General features: G+C 36.7%; 1 protein-coding gene across 1 annotated transcript in view; it reads left to right on the top strand.

Annotated features, from left to right (window-relative positions):
• The window catches only part of LOC117399229 (V-type proton ATPase subunit C 1-A-like), a 37,407-nt gene extending 20,941 nt beyond the window's left edge, over positions 1-16,466 (top strand). Inside the window, exons 5-13 of the mRNA XM_033998279.3 lie at positions 2,378-2,472; positions 3,454-3,545; positions 4,248-4,346; positions 9,175-9,243; positions 9,516-9,608; positions 9,769-9,862; positions 12,382-12,479; positions 13,444-13,573; positions 15,781-16,466. Of these exons, the coding sequence (XP_033854170.1) occupies positions 2,378-2,472; positions 3,454-3,545; positions 4,248-4,346; positions 9,175-9,243; positions 9,516-9,608; positions 9,769-9,862; positions 12,382-12,479; positions 13,444-13,573; positions 15,781-15,876 (866 nt within the window). The 3' untranslated portion in view covers positions 15,877-16,466. The remainder of the gene's footprint in view (positions 1-2,377; positions 2,473-3,453; positions 3,546-4,247; positions 4,347-9,174; positions 9,244-9,515; positions 9,609-9,768; positions 9,863-12,381; positions 12,480-13,443; positions 13,574-15,780) is intronic.
• The last annotated feature ends 6,432 nt before the right edge of the window (positions 16,467-22,898 follow it).

Below are 22,898 nucleotides of genomic sequence, written 5' to 3'. Positions count from 1 at the left end.
TTACCTTTTGCCTGCTTGTTGAAAGAAAGTCTTCGTCCTTGTAGTGCACACGCCCTCTGAATGTTGTCTGTCAATGTAAAATATTCTGCTTCCTCGCTGTCCTATCTATTTATTTAAATTTAGTATAACACATAAAGATAAAAAAATAAAATAATCGAGAAAGCGTTTGCTGTCAGTGGCAATACAGTAACCACAATACTATAGCAACTAGTCTCCGTTTTGAATGACGAGTTGAAATCAAACAACTGCACGCAGTCTGATTATTTAAGCATATCACAGTAACAACACAGGCACGTCGCATCTCTTCTAAATCCAGGAGAAGGAGGCTTTGACTTTATGAACACACTGTGAACCAGTTACTGAACAAACAGAACGATCAGGATTAACACATACTGCAGATAACAACTAGATTTATTTTAATTACTAAAACTTTTTATTTTATTTATTTTGCTAATAAATTTTAGGACCTAACGTTATCTTGAACACAAATGCATGAGCATGCACTCAAATGCAAAAAAAAAAGTTAGCTGTACTTTTATTCTTTACATGATCTTTTCACAAACGGGGGAAGGGGGGGGACGGACGGATGGTTGGGCCCCAGGAAATATTCCATGAGAATTAAACCCTGGTTATATTGAAACTCTAGTATATTACAAGCTCAGAGGGAACGTGATGCGGCACTTCATGTCCCGCTACAAAATGAATCCGCTGCTGCTACTGGTAGACAGATCAGGGAGGGTAGTATGTATTTACACTTTACATGTAGTAATGTCAATGCCATGAAATAATGTACCTTGTATAATTAATTATTATAAATAATAAATGATTGCCCTACGTGCCTCCTACCTCTTATATTAATATAGCAATCTCCTGTGTTGTGAAGCATGGTTTACGTATTCTCTCAGTGAGTGACCTACCACTTGCTGTTTTGACTTGCACTGGTTGTTCTTGCTCTGTGCTACTGCTGCCTGATATGATTGCCACTTCTACATTCAAAACGGAGCCTTGCGGTGACACAAGCGCATTCTGTCTCTTAAAGGGATTGTTGCCTGGCCCTGATTGGATAGCAGGTTTCCCAACCTACTCACCATTGACTGGCTTGGCGCTGTCACTGCGCCACTAAACACGCTTGCGCTGGGTTTTTATTTTGATCAGAATCGCACTTTGAGAAGCCACGCTCTATGGGACAGATGTGTTTGACTTTAAACACTGCCTCTGCGATTTCACTTGTTTCATCAGAATCGAGCCCTAGGAGTTTGGACAAAATAATGGTTCAGCTTGTACTTTGGAGTTAAGACAATTATGAATCAATCCCTTGATATGCTTTATATATATATATATATATATATATATATATATATATATAGTACTGTGCAAAAGTTTTAGGCAGGTGTGAAAAAATGCTGTAAAGTAAGAATGCTTTCAAAAATACATGTTAATAGATTATATTTATCAATTAACTAAATGCAAAGTGAGTCAACAGAAGAAAAATGTAAATCAAATCCATATTTGGTGTGACCACAGTGTGTCAAAATTTGAAATATTTGGCTGTAGCAGAAGGCAGTTTGTTCGCCGAAGGGCTGGAGAGCGGTACACGAATGAGTGTCTGCAGGCAACAGTGAAGCATGGTGGAGGTTCCTTGCAAGTTTGGGGCTGCATTTCTGCAAATGGAGTTGGGGATTTGGTCAGAATTAATGGTCTCCTCAATGCTGAGAAGTACAGGCAGATACTTATCCATCATGCAATACCATCAGGGAGGCATCTGATTGGCCCCAAATTTATTCTGCAGCATGACAACGACCCCAAACATACAGCGAAAGTCATTAAGAACTATCTTCAGCGTAAAGAAGAACAAGGAGTCCTGGAAGTGATGGTATGGCCCCCACAGAGCCTTGATCTCAACATCATCGAGTCTGTCTGGGATTACATGAAGAGAGAGAGAAGCAACTGAGGCTGCCTAAATCCACAGAAGAACTGTGGTTAGTTCTCCAAGATGTTTGGGCCAACCTACCTGCCGAGTTCCTTCAAAAACTGTGTGCAAGTGCACCTACAAGAATTGATGCTGTTTTGAAGGCAAAGGGTGGTCACACCAAATATCGATTTGATGTAGATTTTTCTTCTGTTAACTCACTTTGCAATTTGTTAATTGATAAATATAAACTATTAACATGTCTATTTTTGAAAGCATTCTTACTTTACAGCATTTTTTCACACCTGCCTAAAACCTTTGCACAGTACTGTGTATATGTGTGTATGTGTGTGTGTGTGTGTGTGTGTGTATATATATATATATATATATATATATATATATATTATAATTATTTTACAGTTTATTAAGTGAAATTAATTGCTTTTAACTCATAATTATTTTTTTTAGTGGATTTGGTTACCTACATTACAAGATTCCAGTGGGACATGGCAAAATATCCAATCAAACAGTCCTTGAAAAATATTTCGGAAATCATAGCTAAGGTATGTTGAACCCTTTACTGCATAATGTTCTGTAAACCAGATCATTTTAAGCATAATAGGAGATACAGTGTGCCAGATTTGTTATTGGCACATTTGTTTTCTGAAACTATAAAAACACCTTGCAATAAGACCAAGTAAATTGATTACTTTATACAAGTTACATTGATACAGTGGTAGCCATGGCCAGCTATTTACCTGTTGAAAGGTTTGTCGTGGTCCGGGAGCATTTTAATTGATTAAAAAAATCTGGAAATGATAACTCTTGCATATCACATTGACCTCAGTTTTATTGTGAAGCATAACGCGACACATGTTTCGCCATTTTTATAGCTGGCTATGGCTACCACTGTGTTTCATTTATTACCAGCTGAATATCCTTTTATGTGTGTTCTCAATCCTTATCTGAATTATATTTGCGTATATAGTATCTTATTTACAAGGCTTACTGACTGAAAGCTTGGGGGCAGCCGAAATTCCTGTCTCCTCAAAAATGTTTATTTTGTAAAGGGAGTTTTCTACTAACTCACTGTTGCGAAGGCAGGAAGAAATGACATTTTGGTGACTCCTTAAGAAAAGAGACATTGGTTAGTGAGCCAGGTAAATTATGATCCAAGCAGAAACAGAGGACGAAAAAAGACACACAAAATAGGGTATTAAATAACAAAAAAAAAATGTACATTAAGAAAATGTAGATGGTTTAAAGCATCTTGTTAAGACTGTTTTAATTCTGATCTGACTTGTGTGCGTTCTTTAAAAAAAAAAAAAAAAAAAAAAAAAGCATGATTTGAAGAACTTTGTCCAGTGTGTTTTTAAAGGAATAGTCCTTTTTTTGCTAATCTGAAAGCTTTCTAGTCAGAATTTAGTTACATCTTTAAAATTATTTGGCGGTACCCCTCCATGTCACAGTAGTTACTGCTTGCTTTCTCATTTGACACTCCTTGCATGCGCTCATGTCCTTCTCCGTGTTTCGCTGTCCTGCAGCAAGTTACACAGATTGATAACGATCTGAAGGCTAGAGCGTCAGCCTACAACAACCTGAAGGGAAACTTACAGAATCTAGAGAGGAAGAATGCGTAAGTACCAGTTGGAAACACTGGAGAGGGAGATCTTTGTCCTTCGTTTCAGGGCTTAGACTGATACCATTAGCATAAACATTATACAGGTCTTCAGAAATCCAGCTTTCCATAGGCGGTATTCTTTAAGGATGACATGAAAAATGTTCTATAAAAACTGTTGCAAATTCATTTTAATCTGATTTAATGTGGCAGAAAATCATTAAAATGAAGAAGTTATTTAAAGTCACATTTAGATAGGTACTGTACATGATTTTGATTTTGCTTTATTCCCCGCCCCCGCAATGTCTTCTGCTCATCTTGGAGTAACCCAGTTTCTCCTTGTGGCTGTTTTCTGCTAATGTCTCTTCTAGCAGCCAGTGTTTGCTAATACTTGTAAGAGACATGGTTGCATCTTGAGAAAGTCCTTGGTGGTCATGTCACTGAACAACCACACAATCATACACAATTGTCAGTGTTTGATTTATAGAGGCTGGGGACCGAAATTTCAGGGTTTGAATTTTGGTACAGCTCTCTGTTGGGAAGGAAAGCTTATTGCAAGCCTGTACCCGATTATGCCAGATAGATTATGGTACTATTAGGATATGTATATTTTTGAGAGGGGTAAATCATTGTATTAGTAAATTGCTGATAGATGTACTTGTTTTTTTTTAGTTTTTTTTTTTTATGGTGCACTAATGTATTTAACAATATATCCACTAGGGGAAGTTTGCTGACGAGAAGTCTGGCAGATATTGTGAAGAGAGAAGACTTTGTGTTGGACTCTGAGTACCTCATAACATTGCTGGTGGTTGTTCCAAAGTAAGTATAGCAGTGCTCATGCAAATGGTTAAAAAATAAATAAATAAAATAAACAATAAATGATTATACTTTAATAAAAGATTCTGAACACATGGCTTCACTTCGGAAGTGTGGCAAGCATTTTTCTATGTACCTTTAACCTCTTCAACTCCAGATGAAAAAATTGAATGTGCACTCCAGGTATAAAATAATATTTGGAAAAAAGTCAATACATTTATAAAATTTTTATTAACCCTTTAGGCTCCTGTGTACAAGATTAGTCATATTCAATAAAGCAAATCAGACACAAGTCTGGTCTTTTTTTACATTTTATTTTTGTAAGAACAAAAACAATATATAACACACACAGTACACCCTCACTATAACGCCCTTCATTATAACGAACCTGGCCCCTGGACCCCAAATAAAAAAAAAAAATTAAAAAGATAATATAAACACACACTGTCTACATCCCGTTCTGTACGCACGGGATGCCACATCCGCAGTGAAGTCAACTCTTTAGTCTTAATAAAAAGCGCGCGCCTCAAACAAAAATAATTTTATGTTGCAACAAAGCTGGAAACTATATTGATCATTTGAAAAAAGTAGTAACACAGGCTTATCTCTGTCGTGAACATAGATTGTCAAAAAGCACTTGAAGCTCTGAACTTTTCATGTCAAACTTTTTATGTCGGGTTGATTTGGAATAAAAACTCAGTTTGGGATTCTTGCATGTTGGATTACGATTTGGTGCTCTTTGAAATGATTCATGTCAGATTGATTTTGAATAAAAGTTCAACTTCAGTTCAGGAGTTCTGCTTGTACTGCGATTTAATTCTTTAACGAATAGGATAACGCAAAGCCAGAATACTGCATACATGAACAGGTACATGGAATTCTACTTCTATTCACAATCTCATCTCATTAACTTACTCCCAACAGTTTATCGTTCATTTTGATTGTCTTTTCGCTATAATGAACCCCTCGATATAACGAACAAAAGGCTTGGACCCCAACAGGTTCGTTATAGCGAGGGTGTACTGTGTGTGTGTATCTGTATGTATGTATGTATGTATGTGTTTATATATATATATATATATATATATATATATATATAATTAGCAAAATGTATACACAATAAAATAAACATTTTATATACATAACAGAAATATTCACGGTTTATGTAAAGTGTGTACAAAATTCTGCTTGCAATATATAATACAAAAAACTTTTTTTTTAAATAAAATTCAATACTATGTGTATACTGTACTTTAGATTGTTTTTTGTTTGCAGCAGTATCTCCAACTCTTCTCAATGTCTTAACAGATAGGGATTTTTGCACGAAACGCAATTGGATGATAGTCACTCGAGAGATTTCGATCTCTCCTCCCTGTCTTCAAAACAGATATCACATTATTAACACTGCCTTAGGGCATTATGACAGAGAGAGGAGGGATCTGAGCTGCAACTCTCAGTACAAAGGGGACACAGCCGGAGCTCTGTGTTTTTGTTTATTTGTGTAGCAGAGGACTAGTGAGTCGGGAGCTGCAGCCATGGAGCCAGCACGACTAGCACTGCATAGCACAGCACAACCCAGCCCAACAGAGCACCACTGTGCTACAACCCAGCCCAACAGAGCACCACTCTGTACTACAACCCAGCCCAACAGAGCACCACTCTGTACTACAACCCAGCCCAACAGAGCACCACTGTACTACAACAACCCAGCCCAACAGAGCACCACTCTGTACTACAACCCAGCCCAACAGAGCACCACTCTGTACTACAACCCAGCCCAACAGAGCACCACTGTACTACAACAACCCAGCCCAATAGAGCACCACTGTACTACCACAACCCAGCCCAACAGAGCACCACTCTGTACTACAACCCAGCCCAACAGAGCACCACTCTGTACTACAACCCAGCCCAACAGAGCACCACTCTGTACTACAACCCAGCCCAACAGAGCACCACTCTGTACTACAACCCAGCCCTACAGAGCACCACTCTGTACTACAACCCAGCCCAACAGAGCACCACTGTACTACAACAACCCAGCCCAACAGAGCACCACTGTACTACAACCGCAGCACTTTCCCACACCCCTATGGATTACTGTACTGTGTTATTATTCTGTGAAACCTTTTTGGTTTGGGACTGAAAACCTGCCGTTTTACCCCTATACCAGCAATGTTCTGGGGCTAAAACGGCGGGTTTACAGGCCCAAACAAAAAGGTTTCACAAAATAATAACACAGTACAGTGATTATTATTAATTTTAAAAAGACTATTTTTGTAATTATTGTAAGACTGTTTGGACATTCACTTTGTCGCCCTACACCACTCACCACCTGACAGGCATGTATACAAAAAAAAAAACATATAATAGACAGCAAACCTTGACGTACGGCATGGTAGTGCAGGTGCTCTTTCATTTGACGTACATGCGTACGTCCTGGAGCTGAAGTGGTTAAGAACAAATATCTGTGGTTTGTCCAATAGACATCAACAGTCATCTATTTGAAGAATACAGTTAGACAAGCACTGCCCAGATAGATACGTCTAGAGATGGTGTAAAAGTCACGAAAAAGACAAGTAGATGTGCTGATAACTACACATTTACAAACTACAAGCTCACAGATGGTTGATTTATTTCCCAAGATATATGTGTATTTGTATTTGTGTCTACAATATGTATTCAGGCTTAACTCATTAACCCTTTTATATCTAGCAGAAGAAAACCGACAAAGAAATAAAAAAAAAGGTTTTATAAAATTAACCTATTATAACCAGTAAAGAAACTGTAGATTGGGATATCGCTAAACAATTTATGCTAAGTAAGCAATCTGTTGAAATACTGTTGAACAATATCCTCCTTTCAATAACCTCCTTCAAAACTGAAGGTTTTTTTTGTCTGTGGTTTTGAAAAGCTGATTTTTAGCACCCTCTAGAGCTTTAAAGGTAAATGGCAAAAACAATCTGAAGAGATATCTGCATCTATTTTATTACACATCCTCCCAGATCATTTTTCTGTAGCCATTGCTTATATTTAACAGTTGTTGCTTATGGGCTGAGTGAGTTATAGATGTAAAGAATGCCAGTCAGTGCAAACAGTGTGGGGGGTAAAATAAAAAAGTTATATCAACAGAAAAAAATGCTGTGCTTTCACATGGATGTTTCTGTAACATGGAAAGCTATAAAACTATACAAATGATAAGCAAATGTAACCTTGGTGAATATAAATGCACACACACTTCTTCCCATTTTGAGCCTTTCTAACCAGCTGTTCATTGGTGCTACCTGCAAAAATGATATTTTACAAGAGAAATCTACAAAGTTAGTATTTAGTAACAACCACCTTGAATACGTACATCTATATTTAATTGTACAGAAACTGCACCATTTTCTACAACTACAGTGGTTTCCATGGAAATGTCCCCAGTACTGCGGTAGGTGCTGTATCTGATATTGCAATGCACTGCTGTTTACCGGTCAGTCGCTGTGGAATTTATTTTATTTTATTTTATTTATTTTTTTATTTTTTTAGAATTGTAGAGCTTAAAAAAATAAAAAGCCCTGTCTGTACACCGCAAAACATATTAAAAAAAAAATATATAATTTTCATACGGACCAAGACAAACCTGCCAGGATGGGGCACTAAATCAATGAGAAACATCTTACAAACTATACCACATGATTAAAAAACTAGTCTATATATGGAAAAAACGAATTATATGAATTTTTAATTACAAACTTGTAACAGCGGGATACATTCTTTAAACTAGGCCAAAACAATTGCATCTATTGATTTTTAATACTTGAAAAAGTGCGGTAACATTTAGAGTTGTTCCCACGTTGCACCAATTGCTGACCCAAAGAAAACTTTATTTTTCATAATATACATAACATAAACCGACATTTATTGCCCGTCCCCCCCTGCTTTTTTTACATAGGAATTTTCACAGCGTTAAAGAAAAAATAATCCCATGAACAGCATTTAAATATAAACGGCATATGTATGGGCAGAACATTATTTATTTATTTTTGCTTTTGTAGTTTTGTCAGTCGACAGATTCATTTTAAAATGCAGTACTTTTGTTAATGCTGTACACAGTACCCCTACACAGAGAGAGAGAGAAACAAATCTAAAGCAGAAATCATCTTGTTAAGGAAAAACAGTATACAGCCCATTCAATTCCTAAGAGCTCTCTGGTGCACTCTGCTCGAAAAATAAAGTATTGGTTTTAATTACATAGCGGTTTAAACCATTCCAGTTATATATATAATTTGGGGACAATGGCATTGCTGTGGTGTATTACAAGGTAATAATGATAGTCCTAAGTCAACAAAGCTTGAGACCAGAGGATGAGGGCATTATTTGAAATAAGGAGTTTAATTATTACAGAGGAACACGCCACAGCAATGTCATTATCACCTATTAAACTAACTTTTTAAATGTATATATTTGTTTAGCTGTTTGTCTGAAATAGTCATTGTAGTCCACTGAAAGACCTCTTTAGAGCAGAGCTTGAGTGTCCCAATGAACCGTTGTTTTAGAGCAAGTATGTCAGTAATTTGTCATTTTTTCCGTTGTTAGAACAGCATGGCTGACCTCCATAGAAAACAATGGGAGAGCAGTGTCTGATTGTTGTATAATTAGAGATATATGCTCTTAAGTAAACACACTACACACCATTTTAACAGGTAACATGCATTTAACTCACACAGGAACCTTATCTTTGCAATGTTCTGTGTTGTACTGAAAAAAATGGCTGTATACTTGCATTCTGTTTATTGAAGTTATGAATTTTTTTTTTTAACCCCCCCCCCCCCCCCCCCCCCCCCAGGGCAAATTATATTGAATGGCAGAAAACGTATGAAACACTGGCAGAAATGGTGGTTCCACGCTCCACCAAGTAAGTGGCTGCTCTGTTTTTAACCTCATACAGAAAGGTTAAAGTAAGGAGTTAAAATAAAAACAATACAAATTAACCTTGCATATGTATGGCATTGCTTATTTTGTCAATGTATTTTTTGAAATGTGTAACCAGCAATGTAAAATGTGCTAAAAACTGCTTCCTGTGGGTTATTGATAAAAATAAAAAAGTGCTTACAGTTAAGGGTAGTTCTCACTAATAAATGTGGTTTATTATCTTGGAACACATGATAACCCTTCTTTTCTTTCTAGTTTGTTATTTGAAGATCAGGAAAGTGGGCTCTTCAGTGTCACTCTGTTCAGAAAGGCCATTGATGATTTTAGACACAAGGCCAGAGAATGCAAGTAAGAGCTGTTATCTAACATTTCACTGAAAAACTGCTTTTGCAACACTTTCTTGGAAAATTGTGTTCAGATGACTCAAAAATATACTTCTCGAGGAACCAATTGGGAGTTGTGCAATACAGACCAGCTGGATTAGCGGATCTCTGTTTTTAAATTGCAGGTTCACTGTCCGGGACTTTCAGTATAATGAAGAGGAGATGAAAGCAGATAAAGAGGAGATGACACGGCTTTCCACTGACAAGAAAAAGCAATTTGTGAGTATTTCAGGCATTGCTGTTATGGAACAGTTGCTATGAATATCAGCTCCTTATCCAGGTTCTCCTTTATCAGTGACGTCTACAAGCCAATAGTCAGAGGCCTGGAATAGCTATTTTTTGAGAGATTTTAATAGTCTCTCACAAACCATGGATTAAAATAAGAAATTGATGTCAATTTTTAGTAAAAACAGGAATTTATTAGACTGCGATAGGAGTTTTTATTGTGCCATCCTTGTCTTTGTGGTCACATACAATCAGTTGTATATCTCATTTTATAGCATTGTTGTCTTAAAAATATTTATTTTAATTGGAAGTAAAGAAAACAATACTTGGCAACTAGCATTAAAAACAACTTCTATAAGTGAAGTGTAAGAAATATATATTGACATTTTGAGATTGGAATTTCGATTTTAGAATGCGACAACTTAAGATGTATTTATGTATTATTGCTACACGGAATCACCATTAATGAGCGATCTTAAATGACTGGTAAGAATAGCTAGTGCCACCCCACAACCCGCAGGTCTGCAGTAACTTCTAGGTTAAGTGGATGAATCTGTTATTATAACCACTACCTGGTGTCTGTAACAATCCACTGGCATTATACACTCTTTGTAAACAGACTCTGAAGCATTCACTGCTTAGCTTTGTTTTGCAGTTGTTGGTAGCTGTTAATTCAAATGCTTGGTTAATTACCTGTCAGATTTAAGTACTGAAATACTTTTATAAACACAGCTACGATCTAGAATTGGTGTCCTCTCTTTGGCCAGTTCAGGCAGCTGTCCTGTAATGCAGCTGTGTGTAATAGGGGTTAAGTTGCCTCTGCGGTCTTGTGTGCCTGTGTGAAGCCGGCGGCTCTCCATGCCCCTTCTCTGGGATTCAGTCCCTTGTTGCGGCTAAGTTCACGCTCTCTCCCTTGCTGCTCGGCTCTTCGTGAGTCAATATAAATTCTTGCTAATGCCTTTTCATATTTATGAATATATATATAATTTTAGCAAGTTAATTGTTTTATGTTTTTCTTTCAAAAACTCAGTGTGCACGTAGGCTCTCCCTGTACTGGAGTCTGCCTCTGTACACAGACAGTATACTGTGCTAGCTGTCTTTTTTTTTCCAGTCAGCTTTTTGCGCTACAGAGACACTGCCAGTGTTAACAGCTTTTTAGCTACACTGTGCTATTGAATTGGCAAAAGCATTTTCAATCAGAGAGTAGTCAGAGTGTCTCTTTGCCGTTGCTGTGTCTCGTGCTTCACTGACAACGAAGGCTACTAGATTTGTTTCTAGTTAGCAAGCAACTTCAGCCCCTGTCTGTTTAACAGTGCATGCTTGCAGTTGTCAGTGACTTTTTCAGGTCTTCAACTGCATGCCACTTGTCCTGGTACCACAGCTGGTACCAGTGACTTGCTCCCGGAACAGTGCCAGCCTGTACCAGTGGCCTGGTTGGTACCAGAGCTGGTACCAGTCGGTACCAGAGCCTGTATCATACACCTGGTCGGTACCAGAGCCGGAACCAGTCAGTACCAGAGCCTGTACCATACACCTTGTTGGTACCAGGGCCTGTACGATTTTTGTGTACTGCGGTTCTAGCTCATCACACTTTCTCAAAAGTGCATGGATGCTGTACTGGCTCCTCCTGAGACTCAAAGGCATCAGAGTGCTCAATTACGCTAATATGTGCCACTAGCACAGGCAGTGTTGCACACAGTACTGGTCACTAGCCACTCCAACGGCTAGGCTTCACGGTGAACCATTCTAAAAGCAGGCTGACACCCTCTCAGAGAGTTGCCGGTGCAGCAAGTCCTTCACTTGCGACAGCTTGGGTATTCTTTCCCATTTGGTAATGGTTACATTTTGTACTTGAAAGGGAATTATCATAACCCTGGTTCCCTGAAATAGAAATGTAACCATTACCCTTCAAGGTCGCTGCATTCAAACGCAGCAGGGCTGAAGAGAAAATGGTGCCGAGAATTATGCGTCACTCATATTTATCTCCTGGGAGCGGAGACGACGTCTGATGCATACAGGGCTTTTAAAGGAGCAGCTTTGATAAAAGTACTTGGGTAATTCAGGCTATAAGAGATATATCCCATTAGGTATGGTTACATTTCTATTTCATGGAACGGGGATGATAATAACATTTTAAGTTCTTCTGCATGTGCAAACACGATAATGCTGATTTGTTTGCAGAAGAGCATTATTAAATCTTTGTTGCCAGGATACTGTGCCAGAGGTAATCTCTGTTCTTTAGGGATATGTGTTTGGATTTAGAATAATTAAAGCATGATTAGCCTCAAACAGTAAAGAAAAAGCTCTGTTGTAGCTGTGAAGGCTTCTATATTAACAGGCAAACTAATCGCAGCCAATTTCATCTCCAAAAGATTTAGCGTCTGTAGAATTGGTCATATTTTTTAATATCCAATGTGTGTGTTTAACTTGAAACAAAACCCTGTGATAACCTGAATGAAAAATGTAGTATGGCACTAATAAAAACTTGATGTTGTATGTTTTTCTTTCCACAGGGACCCCTGGTTCGGTGGCTGAAAGTCAACTTCAGTGAAGGTTTCATAGCCTGGATCCACATCAAAGCATTAAGGGTTTTTGTTGAGTCTGTCTTAAGGTATAGAAAAATGAGCACATAGTTAACATTTCCAGTTATTTAGCAGATTTATATTTATTGATTTTATTATTTTTGCATCAGGTGGTTTGCATTTTAAAAACAGCACTTTCATTTTATTTTGAAGTGTTTTCTTCTTCATTGGTCTTGGAATATTTGATGGTGTGTTGCTGCAGAAAACGATGCTTATACAGAGTAACAATAAATAGACACCCTCACTACTAACATGTAGCCAGACCATGGGTCATTCAGTTGTAATGGTAAACAAGCTGTTGAGTTATGGTTGGTAGCTTGTATCTGTCTGCCGGTGTGAGGTGAACAAGTTTGGACTTGATTGAGTTTGGACTGCCACTGTTTCCATCAGCAGTTTGCTTCAAATCACAGAAATGTCCTGTGACACAGCGCTGACTGCTGCTGATGGAAACACAGAACTGATTTCAAGCCCAGTGACAGATAGAAACAAGGCATACCTCACAGTGATCTAATTATTCCTCATTATTTCACACAGCAGAGCTCAGCTCTCTCATGCTTTCCACAGAAGTAAGTTGCGCTGGTGATTGCCAGCGATTGTGTGTGCTTTTAATCTTCTCTTGGCTTGGACACATTTCCATTGGAATGTAACTAGGGTTAGGGAGACCTCAATATCTTTGAAAATATTCTAAAATCGGTCTTCTAAAAAATATTGAAATTTACCATGATTTTCCTGGCAGTATGTATTTAAGGTTTTTGTTTTCTGTCTTTATTTTATTACCTTTTTTGGTAGTATTTTTTTTTAAATCTACTGGCTTTTTGTAGTTGGCCAGAATTGATGTTTATTTGTTTTTTTATGATGTCTGAAAAGTGAAATGAGCAGTTCTTTTAGGTATAGCCCATAAGTACTCTTCTCAAGTTCTGATGTATTACACATGTGACGCATGTAGTTTGAAACTATGTAGTTGTTTTTAACATTAATTTTCTATTTTTTCAGGTATGGGTTACCAGTAAATTTCCAGGCAATGCTGTTACAGCCCAATAAAAAGGCCACGCAGAAGAAGCTGAGAGAGGTTTTGTATGATTTGTACAAGCATCTTGATAGCAGTGCAACGGGCATCATTGATGTAAGTGTCTTTAGAACATTATAATACATAAAGTGAAAAAATTATATATATATATATATTAGGGGTGGGCACTAATCGATATTTTGATATGATATCGATATTGTTCGATATCGATAATAATTTTCATATCGCAATATTGTGGGATAAAAACAATCACATAGCTTGCAGATTTTTAGCAGTATTATTGCTAATACTGCTAAAAATACAAACACAGTATAATCAAGTTTCTTTTATATTAATTACAACAAATGCTACACAATCATTGTTAGTCTCGTTGGCAAACACCACACATTAAAGTTTTATTTAACCATTTTATTCCATTGATTGGCATTTTTCTTTTTCTGAGAACCCGAATAACAAATGTATTTCAAACATTCAATACCTATAAATCAAGAAAAACAACAAATCCACAACCTTAGTACCCTCTCTCGTTTGCTTTACTCCCATTTCTTCACCTGTTTCCTCTCCTCGGCCAATCCTTTACCAGAAACTATATCCTGTTTTCAAAAAGTGCGCACATCAACTAATTAAGAAACAGGACCGTCTTCTTTTTAAAAGGGATACACACCTAAAAAAACTTAAGACAAAACAAATAAATAAATAATAAACAGGAAAATCGGATTAAATAATTTTACATATGTATATATCTTTTTTTGTTTTTTGTTCCATTCAGAACGTGCTCGCAAGATACTGAATGCTATTTGCATGCTGCATTAAGCACTATTGGGATTATTGTGAGATATGCGCATGCGTCGGTGTGGTTCATTGCATTTTTTCCCTGCGATTTACTTACACTGTTGTTTAATGTATTTTTAAATTGTGAACTTTCGGTATTATAAGTGAGATGTATTTTTAAAACCGTACTTAATACTTTTAGACGTGTCATGCATTTATAAACAGAGAAGATTAAATTACTTCTGGATTGGCTAGCCTGCTCAGTGAAGTATATAATTAGGGCTTCTGATTTTCGGTTTTAACCGATAAAACACCCCGATACAAAAAAAAATTAAATCGTGGATAGCCAATAAGCACCGGAAAACACTGGGAAAACTGTGGAAATGGTTAATCAATTCACAGTGACTTTACCCTTTTCCCATTAAAAAATAAAAACTACTACAAAAATAATAAATACATTTCTCAGTGCTGCTGGGCCATGTCCCGCCTTCTTGGCTTGCATCTATCATTGATTCGTTCTCAATACTTTAAACCCGCCCCAACTACCGAGTGACAGCACATTCCTACACTTCTGTTGGAGACTGCTTGCGAGATTTAAAACGAGATTACAATCAGGATGGATGCTTGTCAGCGGGATTTAAAGCTGTATTACAATTAACATACAGAGGATTTAAAATAGAGTTGTGGCAATGTACAAAAATGCCTACAAACAGAAGAATGTGCCCGTGACCATAGGAATTTTGTTGTGGAAGACAGCAACGGAAAGAAGGTACAACTTAAGTGTGCAAGTACTGTTGAGTTACTGTAATACATATTGTGTTCACCGACTGCACTACTGTTTTTAATAACCAGTCTAACATTAGCCAGTACACAACCACAGACAACACACTGGGACAAGGTTCGTCTGCAGTGCCAACAAAGGTATATCCAGTTTGTGAATGTTTTGATTTTTAGACGATGATGTACCTGTGCAAGCGCTCTGTCTCTATCACAAAGTGATACATTATGTACTAAACAAGGGTGCAATGCAGCAGGAACTGAACTGATCCTGATTCTTAAACACAGTCACGTCATTAAAACAAAAAATAAAAAAAAACCATTTGCGAGTTTGTAAAATTCACGTTTAGACTTGTGTATAAAATTGTATTTTGAAATTGTTTATTGTTACTGTGTAGGGAAGATACATTATTATGTAAGATTTAGGTTGATCATTTGAAGCTGTTTCCCACATTTAATTAAACTTGTTTTTGTTTGTGAGTTGGGAAATTTCAGAACCACTGTAACTTTTTCTGTGGAATAGTAGTCTTGAGGTCACTTGGGATTCACTATTGACCAAATGTTTGTCACTTAGTTTTAGAACTGCTCACCCAGTTGCAATAAAACTTGGTATTGACATTCCTTACCACAAGTTGTTTAGCTTCATATAGCCAGGATTTGGTGACCAATTTTCACTTTGCATGGACTATATTTCTATGCTTTCTTAAATGCTATATGTTTTCTTAATCCCTTTTTGTGTTTTGATATTTGAACAGGTTGCTATGGACATCCCTGGTCTGAATCTTAGCCAGCAGGAGTATTATCCATATGTCTATTACAAGATTGACTGCAATCTGCTGGACTTCAAATAGAGAATAACTCTCTTCACATTCCTTTCTAGCTGTTTTATTGTTTTAAGTAGAAAACAGATTGATATCTTTAATTTACTTCTGTATACTTTTAATTGTGGCTGTATCCATGCTTGTACCGTTGCCCTTGTAATTAGGTGAACTCCTGTTATTGCCTCAGTGAGGAGTTCACTTTTTGTTTTGTTTTTTTTTATTATTATTTTTTTGTTTACCAAACAATCAATGGTATTTAAGTATGTGCTCAGAAAATATATAATCTGTATTTATGGAAAGAGTTGGTTATTTAAAAAATACAATGAAAATCATTCCTTATCCGTATAGTGCTGTCCAGTAGCTGCACCTGTCATTGCTGTCCACATTGACCTGGTTTATGTGAGGGAATTGGGGTCAGGTGTTTTTGTCATTTCATTTATGTGTATTTGGTACATCCTAGAAGTATTCATCTTTAACAATGAATCGTGTTTTGAAAAAGCAATACGTGTGTGTGTGTGTCGTACAAAGTCTGTATATTGTGGTGTTTTAAAGAGAACAATGTGCAAGCACTATCTATACAAAGGATCATAATAAAATAAATATAAAAACTGACTGTGCTACATCTGGCTGTTGTGGTTTCTTTATTAAATTCTGGATTCTAAACATGCAGCTAGATTTAAAAGAAATATTAAAGAAGAAAGTGTCTTTTTGATGAGTGGAACTTTTGTTTATGGTTAACATTTACCTGATTGCTGCATATCATACCTGTTTTATTTACACATTACTGCCCAATAATGCATTGTGAATAACCAGGAATTACTCATGAGATTAATTACCAAAATACCTCCACGCTAATTCCTTCTGCAGGTTGTCTGGAGAGTTCTAGAGAGTCTTTCTTTACCTAATCTAATTTTTGGCACTGGCAGTTTGGGATGGAGGCACAAGGCAGTGTCAATCATTAATTAAGGCTGCAGAAACAAGAATCTGTGAAACAGCAATATTTTCCTGCGGCCGCAAACTGGAACATTTCTCAGTGGCTTCTTTAATCCACCACTAGAGGGCAGCAAGGTTACATTGTGAATGTTTCATGTAATTTTTATAACCGCAAAAATGGACAGTGCAACAGATTAAAATAACAAAGCAGATATATGGTCTTGGGCAGTTTTATATTTTGGCCTACAAGGTTTTTAGGCAAGAGCCATTTTGTGTGAGGTGTGAGGCTATGTTTCATCCATTGCCAGTTTATAAGGAAGGGTGCACAGCAGACTTTAAAAGGAAAGCTATATTGTTATATAAATTGACATTAAAACACTGGAGTAATGGCAACACATATGAGACTGAAATCAACCATTCAAATTTGTTATTACTTAAAGTGGATACACGATAGCATTTTTAATGCACAAATAAAAATATGTAATATATAAATCACAAAAAATGTGTAGTGCAATAAATTGTGTGTGCATGTTTATTATTGTCCCAAGTGATACATTTCCACTGAATTGTTAAGGTCTGCATGTTGTGCTTTGAAAAACACAGGGAATACAAAAGCCCTTTCAATTAAATATATTTTCCAGAGCATTGCACACAGTCTGTCTCTCGATATAGGAATCCATGTCAATAAGAGCTTTCAATGGGTTGTTCTCAAAATACCAACCTTGTGCTATGATGAATGTCTGGACAGAGTCAGTAAATTTATACTGCAGTCTCGAGCCAGACTGCAATACAATACTTAATTTATTTAGCTTATTTTACACAGTACAGAGACTAAAAATAACTATATATTTTTTTAACTCAACGGGATATAAAGCGGGAGGGGGGTACATATGGTTTTTGCCACAACATTATTTCTTCCTTACAAAATGTTTTCAGCATGGACATTGAATACAGCACTTTTTCTGGAACTACTTAGAGACTAGGTTTTTCCTAAGTAACATGTTACATTTATTTATTAGCATTAGTCATTTTTAGTTGTTTTCTTCAAATCTGAGTTTGAAGGCTTTTATGTACAGTACTGGAACAATCATCAGGTATCACACAAACCAACTCACACCAACGATTTATCCAAACCAATGATCTTTGACTTAATTTGACATAATGGCTTTTAAATATATGTAAATATTAATTTGGTTTTGAAATGGACTGGGTATTAAAATGCCATTCATGTGTCCTGGAACTGCAGAATTGCTGCTTATTTTCCTGTTTCCACCTTTAGCAAAGTATTTCTTCTCACACATGCAATTGTTTTTAACAGAAAAAAAAACTCTAAATGACTCAAGTTATCAAACTTATATAAATCTCTACTAAATTAACTTACAATTCATTGTAATAGGCATTTGCATATATATATATATATATATATATATATATATATAGGCATTTGTCAATTTGTTTCTTTAGGTTTCCTAAATTACAGGAGCAGACACTGCAAAGTATGCACATACAGCTTTTGCAGTTAATATCGTTATAAAGAATAGCTACCTGCAAGTAGGCAGATAAACTTAATATCCTTTATACTGCTGCTCATGTCAGAACATGTTCCAGTGATGCATTAGTCTTGGCAGCACTGGAGTGATGATTTGTAGCTTTTTCTGAGTCATCCATTGCTATGCCAACAAATAACTTAAAAACCTTGGCTAAACATTTATTAAAATATTATAAAATTGTTAAAAATAGATACTGCAAATAAAGTGTGATATTTATGAAACTGTAAAATAAACCAACCAAGTTTTATTTGCCTTAACACTGGACCAGAGAGCTTTAATATTGTTTTTGAAGTGCTTTAAATACCCTATTTTTTTTTTTTTTTAGATAAAAAAGAATAATGTTGATGTTGCAGCTGTAATTTAGTGATGCACAAAACATGCTGTACACATCTTTTCTTTGTGCAACAAAATATCCTCCCTAGGCTTCAGCCAACAGAAAACACATTTTAATTAACCTTTCGCAAATGAGGGTCATAAAATATAATTTAAGTTTATACAGTTTTTCCTGTGCAGGTTTTCAGCTCTAAACAAGGCCTAGCAAATTCTATATATATATATATATATATATATATATATATATATATATATATATATATATATATATATATTTTACTGCTAACATAGAGTCATGTAACCAAAAACATGTTGGTCTATCTGATTCTATCAATCCGTGCTCAATTGCATGGAAAACTGGAGATTGACTCGGCCATGATCTCGTCCCCAGTTGCCGATCTTCAGTGGACGACCAGCCAGGCGGAGTTCTGCATTAACCCTTGTGATTCCATGTGTTGGGGTGTAAAATCGTCTGGGTTTAGTTCACCTTATTGCGCTTCAGCAATCGCTTTTGGTCATGCACGCCACAAGTCCAGGTGGATATTTCCTTTACCTCCAGGGTTTAGTAGTTTGATAGTAGCCGTTGCTTTCCCTTATAAAAGTTTACCATAGTGAAAACATAGCAAAGTGTAATAAAGCATAGGTAAGCATTGTAAAGAATTGTAATAAACACGGCACACCAAAATAAACTATGGTAAATGCATTGTATAACCCTGGGAAAAGCATGGTATTATTAAAATATTGTGCAAAAAAATTGGTAAACTTTTATAAGGGTTGGTTAGGCAGGTGATTATCTAAAGTCCTCTTAATCGTTAAGTGGGTATTTGTTTACGATTGTAAGTTGCCCTGGATAAAGGCGTCTGCTAAGAAATAAATAATAATAATAATAATACTTATGAGGCAACATTCACGCTGGGCATTCAAATTGGCTAAGAAAAACTATAATCAAAATCAGTATTTATTGCATACTGAAATATAGTTTTGATTACAATACAAAAATACACCGTAGGTTTTCAAAACTTATAGAAATTGTGTCTGAAGCAGTAGGCTGAAAAACATCATTGCACAATGATTGTACATTTGTTTTTTTGATAACAGCCTCTGTGCTTTTGAGTGCGCTTTCTCAGTGCCATTAGCTGTGCACAGTGGGGTGGTGATAATTAGAGAAATGTTGCTAAGACCCTCAGTAAAGATCATACACAGGAGTTATATCTAAACATATGTTGATACTGTGAAAAAATCTATATGCTTCCTACAAAACAGTAGAAAATCATGAAAGACATTCAGCCACGAGAACCCCAGATGGATGATTTTCATTCCAATAATAAGTGCTGCTCTGTTGGGGGGTTCATAACAGAATGAAGGACAGATGTGTTATTATCCTTGTGCAGAATAATATTCAACTTCAGTCGAAAAAATTAACATGTGATCATGCAGACCAGTTGCTAGACAACCAGACAGATTAAGAGGCTGAATGCAATGCTGCCATCTTCACTTTATTACTCTGGGCCCTGCACAATCAATCTATGTTATTTTAGCCTAAATAATTTTACACTTTCTGTTCGCAAATGTAGGTGTTTTACCGTCATGTAAGAAACTTCACAAAGTCTTTCACTTTAATTGTGTTTCAGAAGAGTAGTTTTTATTCAGTAGAAATCTTCATAGTATTACACCACATTGAGCATAACATGCTGGATAAAACTCCACGGTACAGAGGATTACAAAGGATTTCCCCGTTTACAGTTTTGTTTTATACAGGCAATAAAACAAGCATCAATTAACATATAGCCTATCACATGCCGCCAAAGCCCTAGATTTACCCAATAGTAGCTAACTAATTACCATTCTAGTATCTAGGCAGAAAACATTATTTTACCCTAAAATCAGTTCTAACCAGTTTTCTTCTTATGAGGCACCTAAACTTATTGGAATGTGCTTTAGAACTTTATGGTATCATACACACTCCGCCACTTGCAGGCTCCTGCAGAATGACATGTAGAGGAACACATGTCAACTGTGAGTGAAATTTTTTTTTGTCCATATCAAAGTTTACTTTGAATATCTTTTTAAACTCTGTTATTAAATATGTGTTTCAGGTGAATTAATATAGGCAAATGCACAATAAAAAAGTTTTAAAAAAAACACCCCAAAAAAACAAACAAACTAAAACACAAGTAAAGACCTTCAACACAGCTATACAGCGCTCCCCTTTTATAAGGCGTCCCTTTATACCAGGGAACCAGTTTGGGGGGTATGGTCATGGCTCCCATTTGCCCCATAATGCCATTCCACTAACACTTCCATTCTTGTTATAAGGCAGAACACAAATAGTATGGTCTTAATAGTTTTACCTTTAATGTTAATCTTGGATTACTATCGCTAACATAAAATAATAGTTAGGTTGTCCAAGATTAGTGCTAATCGGGGTCATCATGGATATTTAAAATTATTGACATGTAATAGTTACATTTCCAGGTTTAATAATTTTTCCTAGTTTGAAAGTGTTATATATCAATATTTATACCTCAATCTTCATGTAAATGTGGTTTAGTGTTATCTTCCCCAGATCACTTTCTAATAGAAACCTACAGTCCTAAATGTCTGTATTATTGTCTCCCATGATAACTGCATCTCTACAGGTCTAATATTGAAGAATAAATGTCATGAAAAGAAAGGGACAAGGGGACATAGGTGAGTAATAGCATTTTATTTACCCTTATATAAGTCAAATATTGTATCTACAGTGCCTTGCATAAGTATTCACCCCCCTTGGACTTTTCCACATTTTGTAGTGTTACAACCTGGAATTAAAATGGATTTAATTAGGATTTGTTGTCACTGATCTACACAAAATAGTCTATAATGTCGAAGTGGGGAAAAATTATTCAAAATTATTTACAAATAAAAAACTGAAAAGTCTTGATTGCATAAGTATTCATCCCCTTTGCTGTGACACCCCTAAATAAGCTCTGGTGCAACCAATTGCCTTCAGAAGTCACATAGTTAGTTGAATGTGGTCCACCTGTGTGCAATTAAAGTGTCACATGATCTCAGATTATATACACCTGTTTCTGGAAGGCCCCAGAGTTTGTTAGAGAGCATATCTAAACAAACAGCATCATGAAGACCAAGGAGCTATCAAAACAAGTCCGGGATAAAGTTCTGGAGAAGCACCAATCAGGGTTGGGTTATAAAAAAATATCCCAAACTTTGAACATCCCCCGGAGCACCGTTTAATCCATTATTAAAAAATGGAAAGAATATGGCACAACCGCAACTCTGCCTAGAGAAGGCCGTCCGCCAAAACTCAGTGACCAGGTAAGGAGGGCATTAGTCAGAGAAGCAACCAAGAGGCCAATGGTAACTCTGAAGGAGCTGGAGAGATCCACAGCTGAGATGGGAGAAACCGTCCATGGTACAACTATAACCCGGACGTTCCACAAAGCTGGGCTTTATGGAAGAGTGGCGAGAAGAAAGCCATTGCTGAAAAAATCCCATATCAAATCCCGTTTGGATTTTGCCAAAAGGCATGTGGGAGACACAGCAAACATGTGGAAAAGGTTCTCTGGTCTGATGAGACCAAAATTGAACTTTTTGGCCTTAGCGCAAAACGCTATGTGTGGCGCAAAGCCAACGCTGCTCATCACCCTGAGAACACCATCCCCACGGTGAAGCATGGTGGTGGCAGCATCATGGTATGGGGATGCTTTTCATTGGCAGGGACTGGGAAACTGGTCAGGATTGAGGGCAAGATGGATGGAGCCAAATATAGGGAAATTCTAGAGGAAAACCTGTTTCAGTCTGCAAGAGACCTTGGACTGGGGCGGAGGTTCACCTTCCAGCAGGACAATGACCCTAAACACACAGCCAAAGCTACACTGGAGTGGTTTAAAAACAAGAACCTGAATGTCTTAGAATGGCCCAATCAAAGCCCAGACCTCAATCCGATTGAGAATCTGTGGCAAGACTTGAAAATTGCTGTTCACCAACGGTCCCCATCCAACTTGACAGAGCTTGAGCAATTTTGCCAAGAAGAATGGGCAGAAATTGCAGGATCCAGATGTGCAAAACTGGTAGAGACTTACCCAAAAAGACTCACAGCTGTAATTGCTGCCAAAGGTGCTTCTACCAAGTATTGACTCAGGGGGGTGAATACTTATGCAACCAACAAATGTCTTTTTTTTGGTTTAATTAACTTTTGTGTCACAATAAAAAATATTTTGCACCTTCAAAGTG

Source organism: Acipenser ruthenus, chromosome 4, assembly GCF_902713425.1.
Source record: "Acipenser ruthenus chromosome 4, fAciRut3.2 maternal haplotype, whole genome shotgun sequence".
In the NCBI taxonomy this organism is placed as follows: domain Eukaryota; kingdom Metazoa; phylum Chordata; class Actinopteri; order Acipenseriformes; family Acipenseridae; genus Acipenser; species Acipenser ruthenus.
Note: the sequence above shows the minus strand (reverse complement) of the source record. Positions and strands in the feature narration are given on the sequence as shown.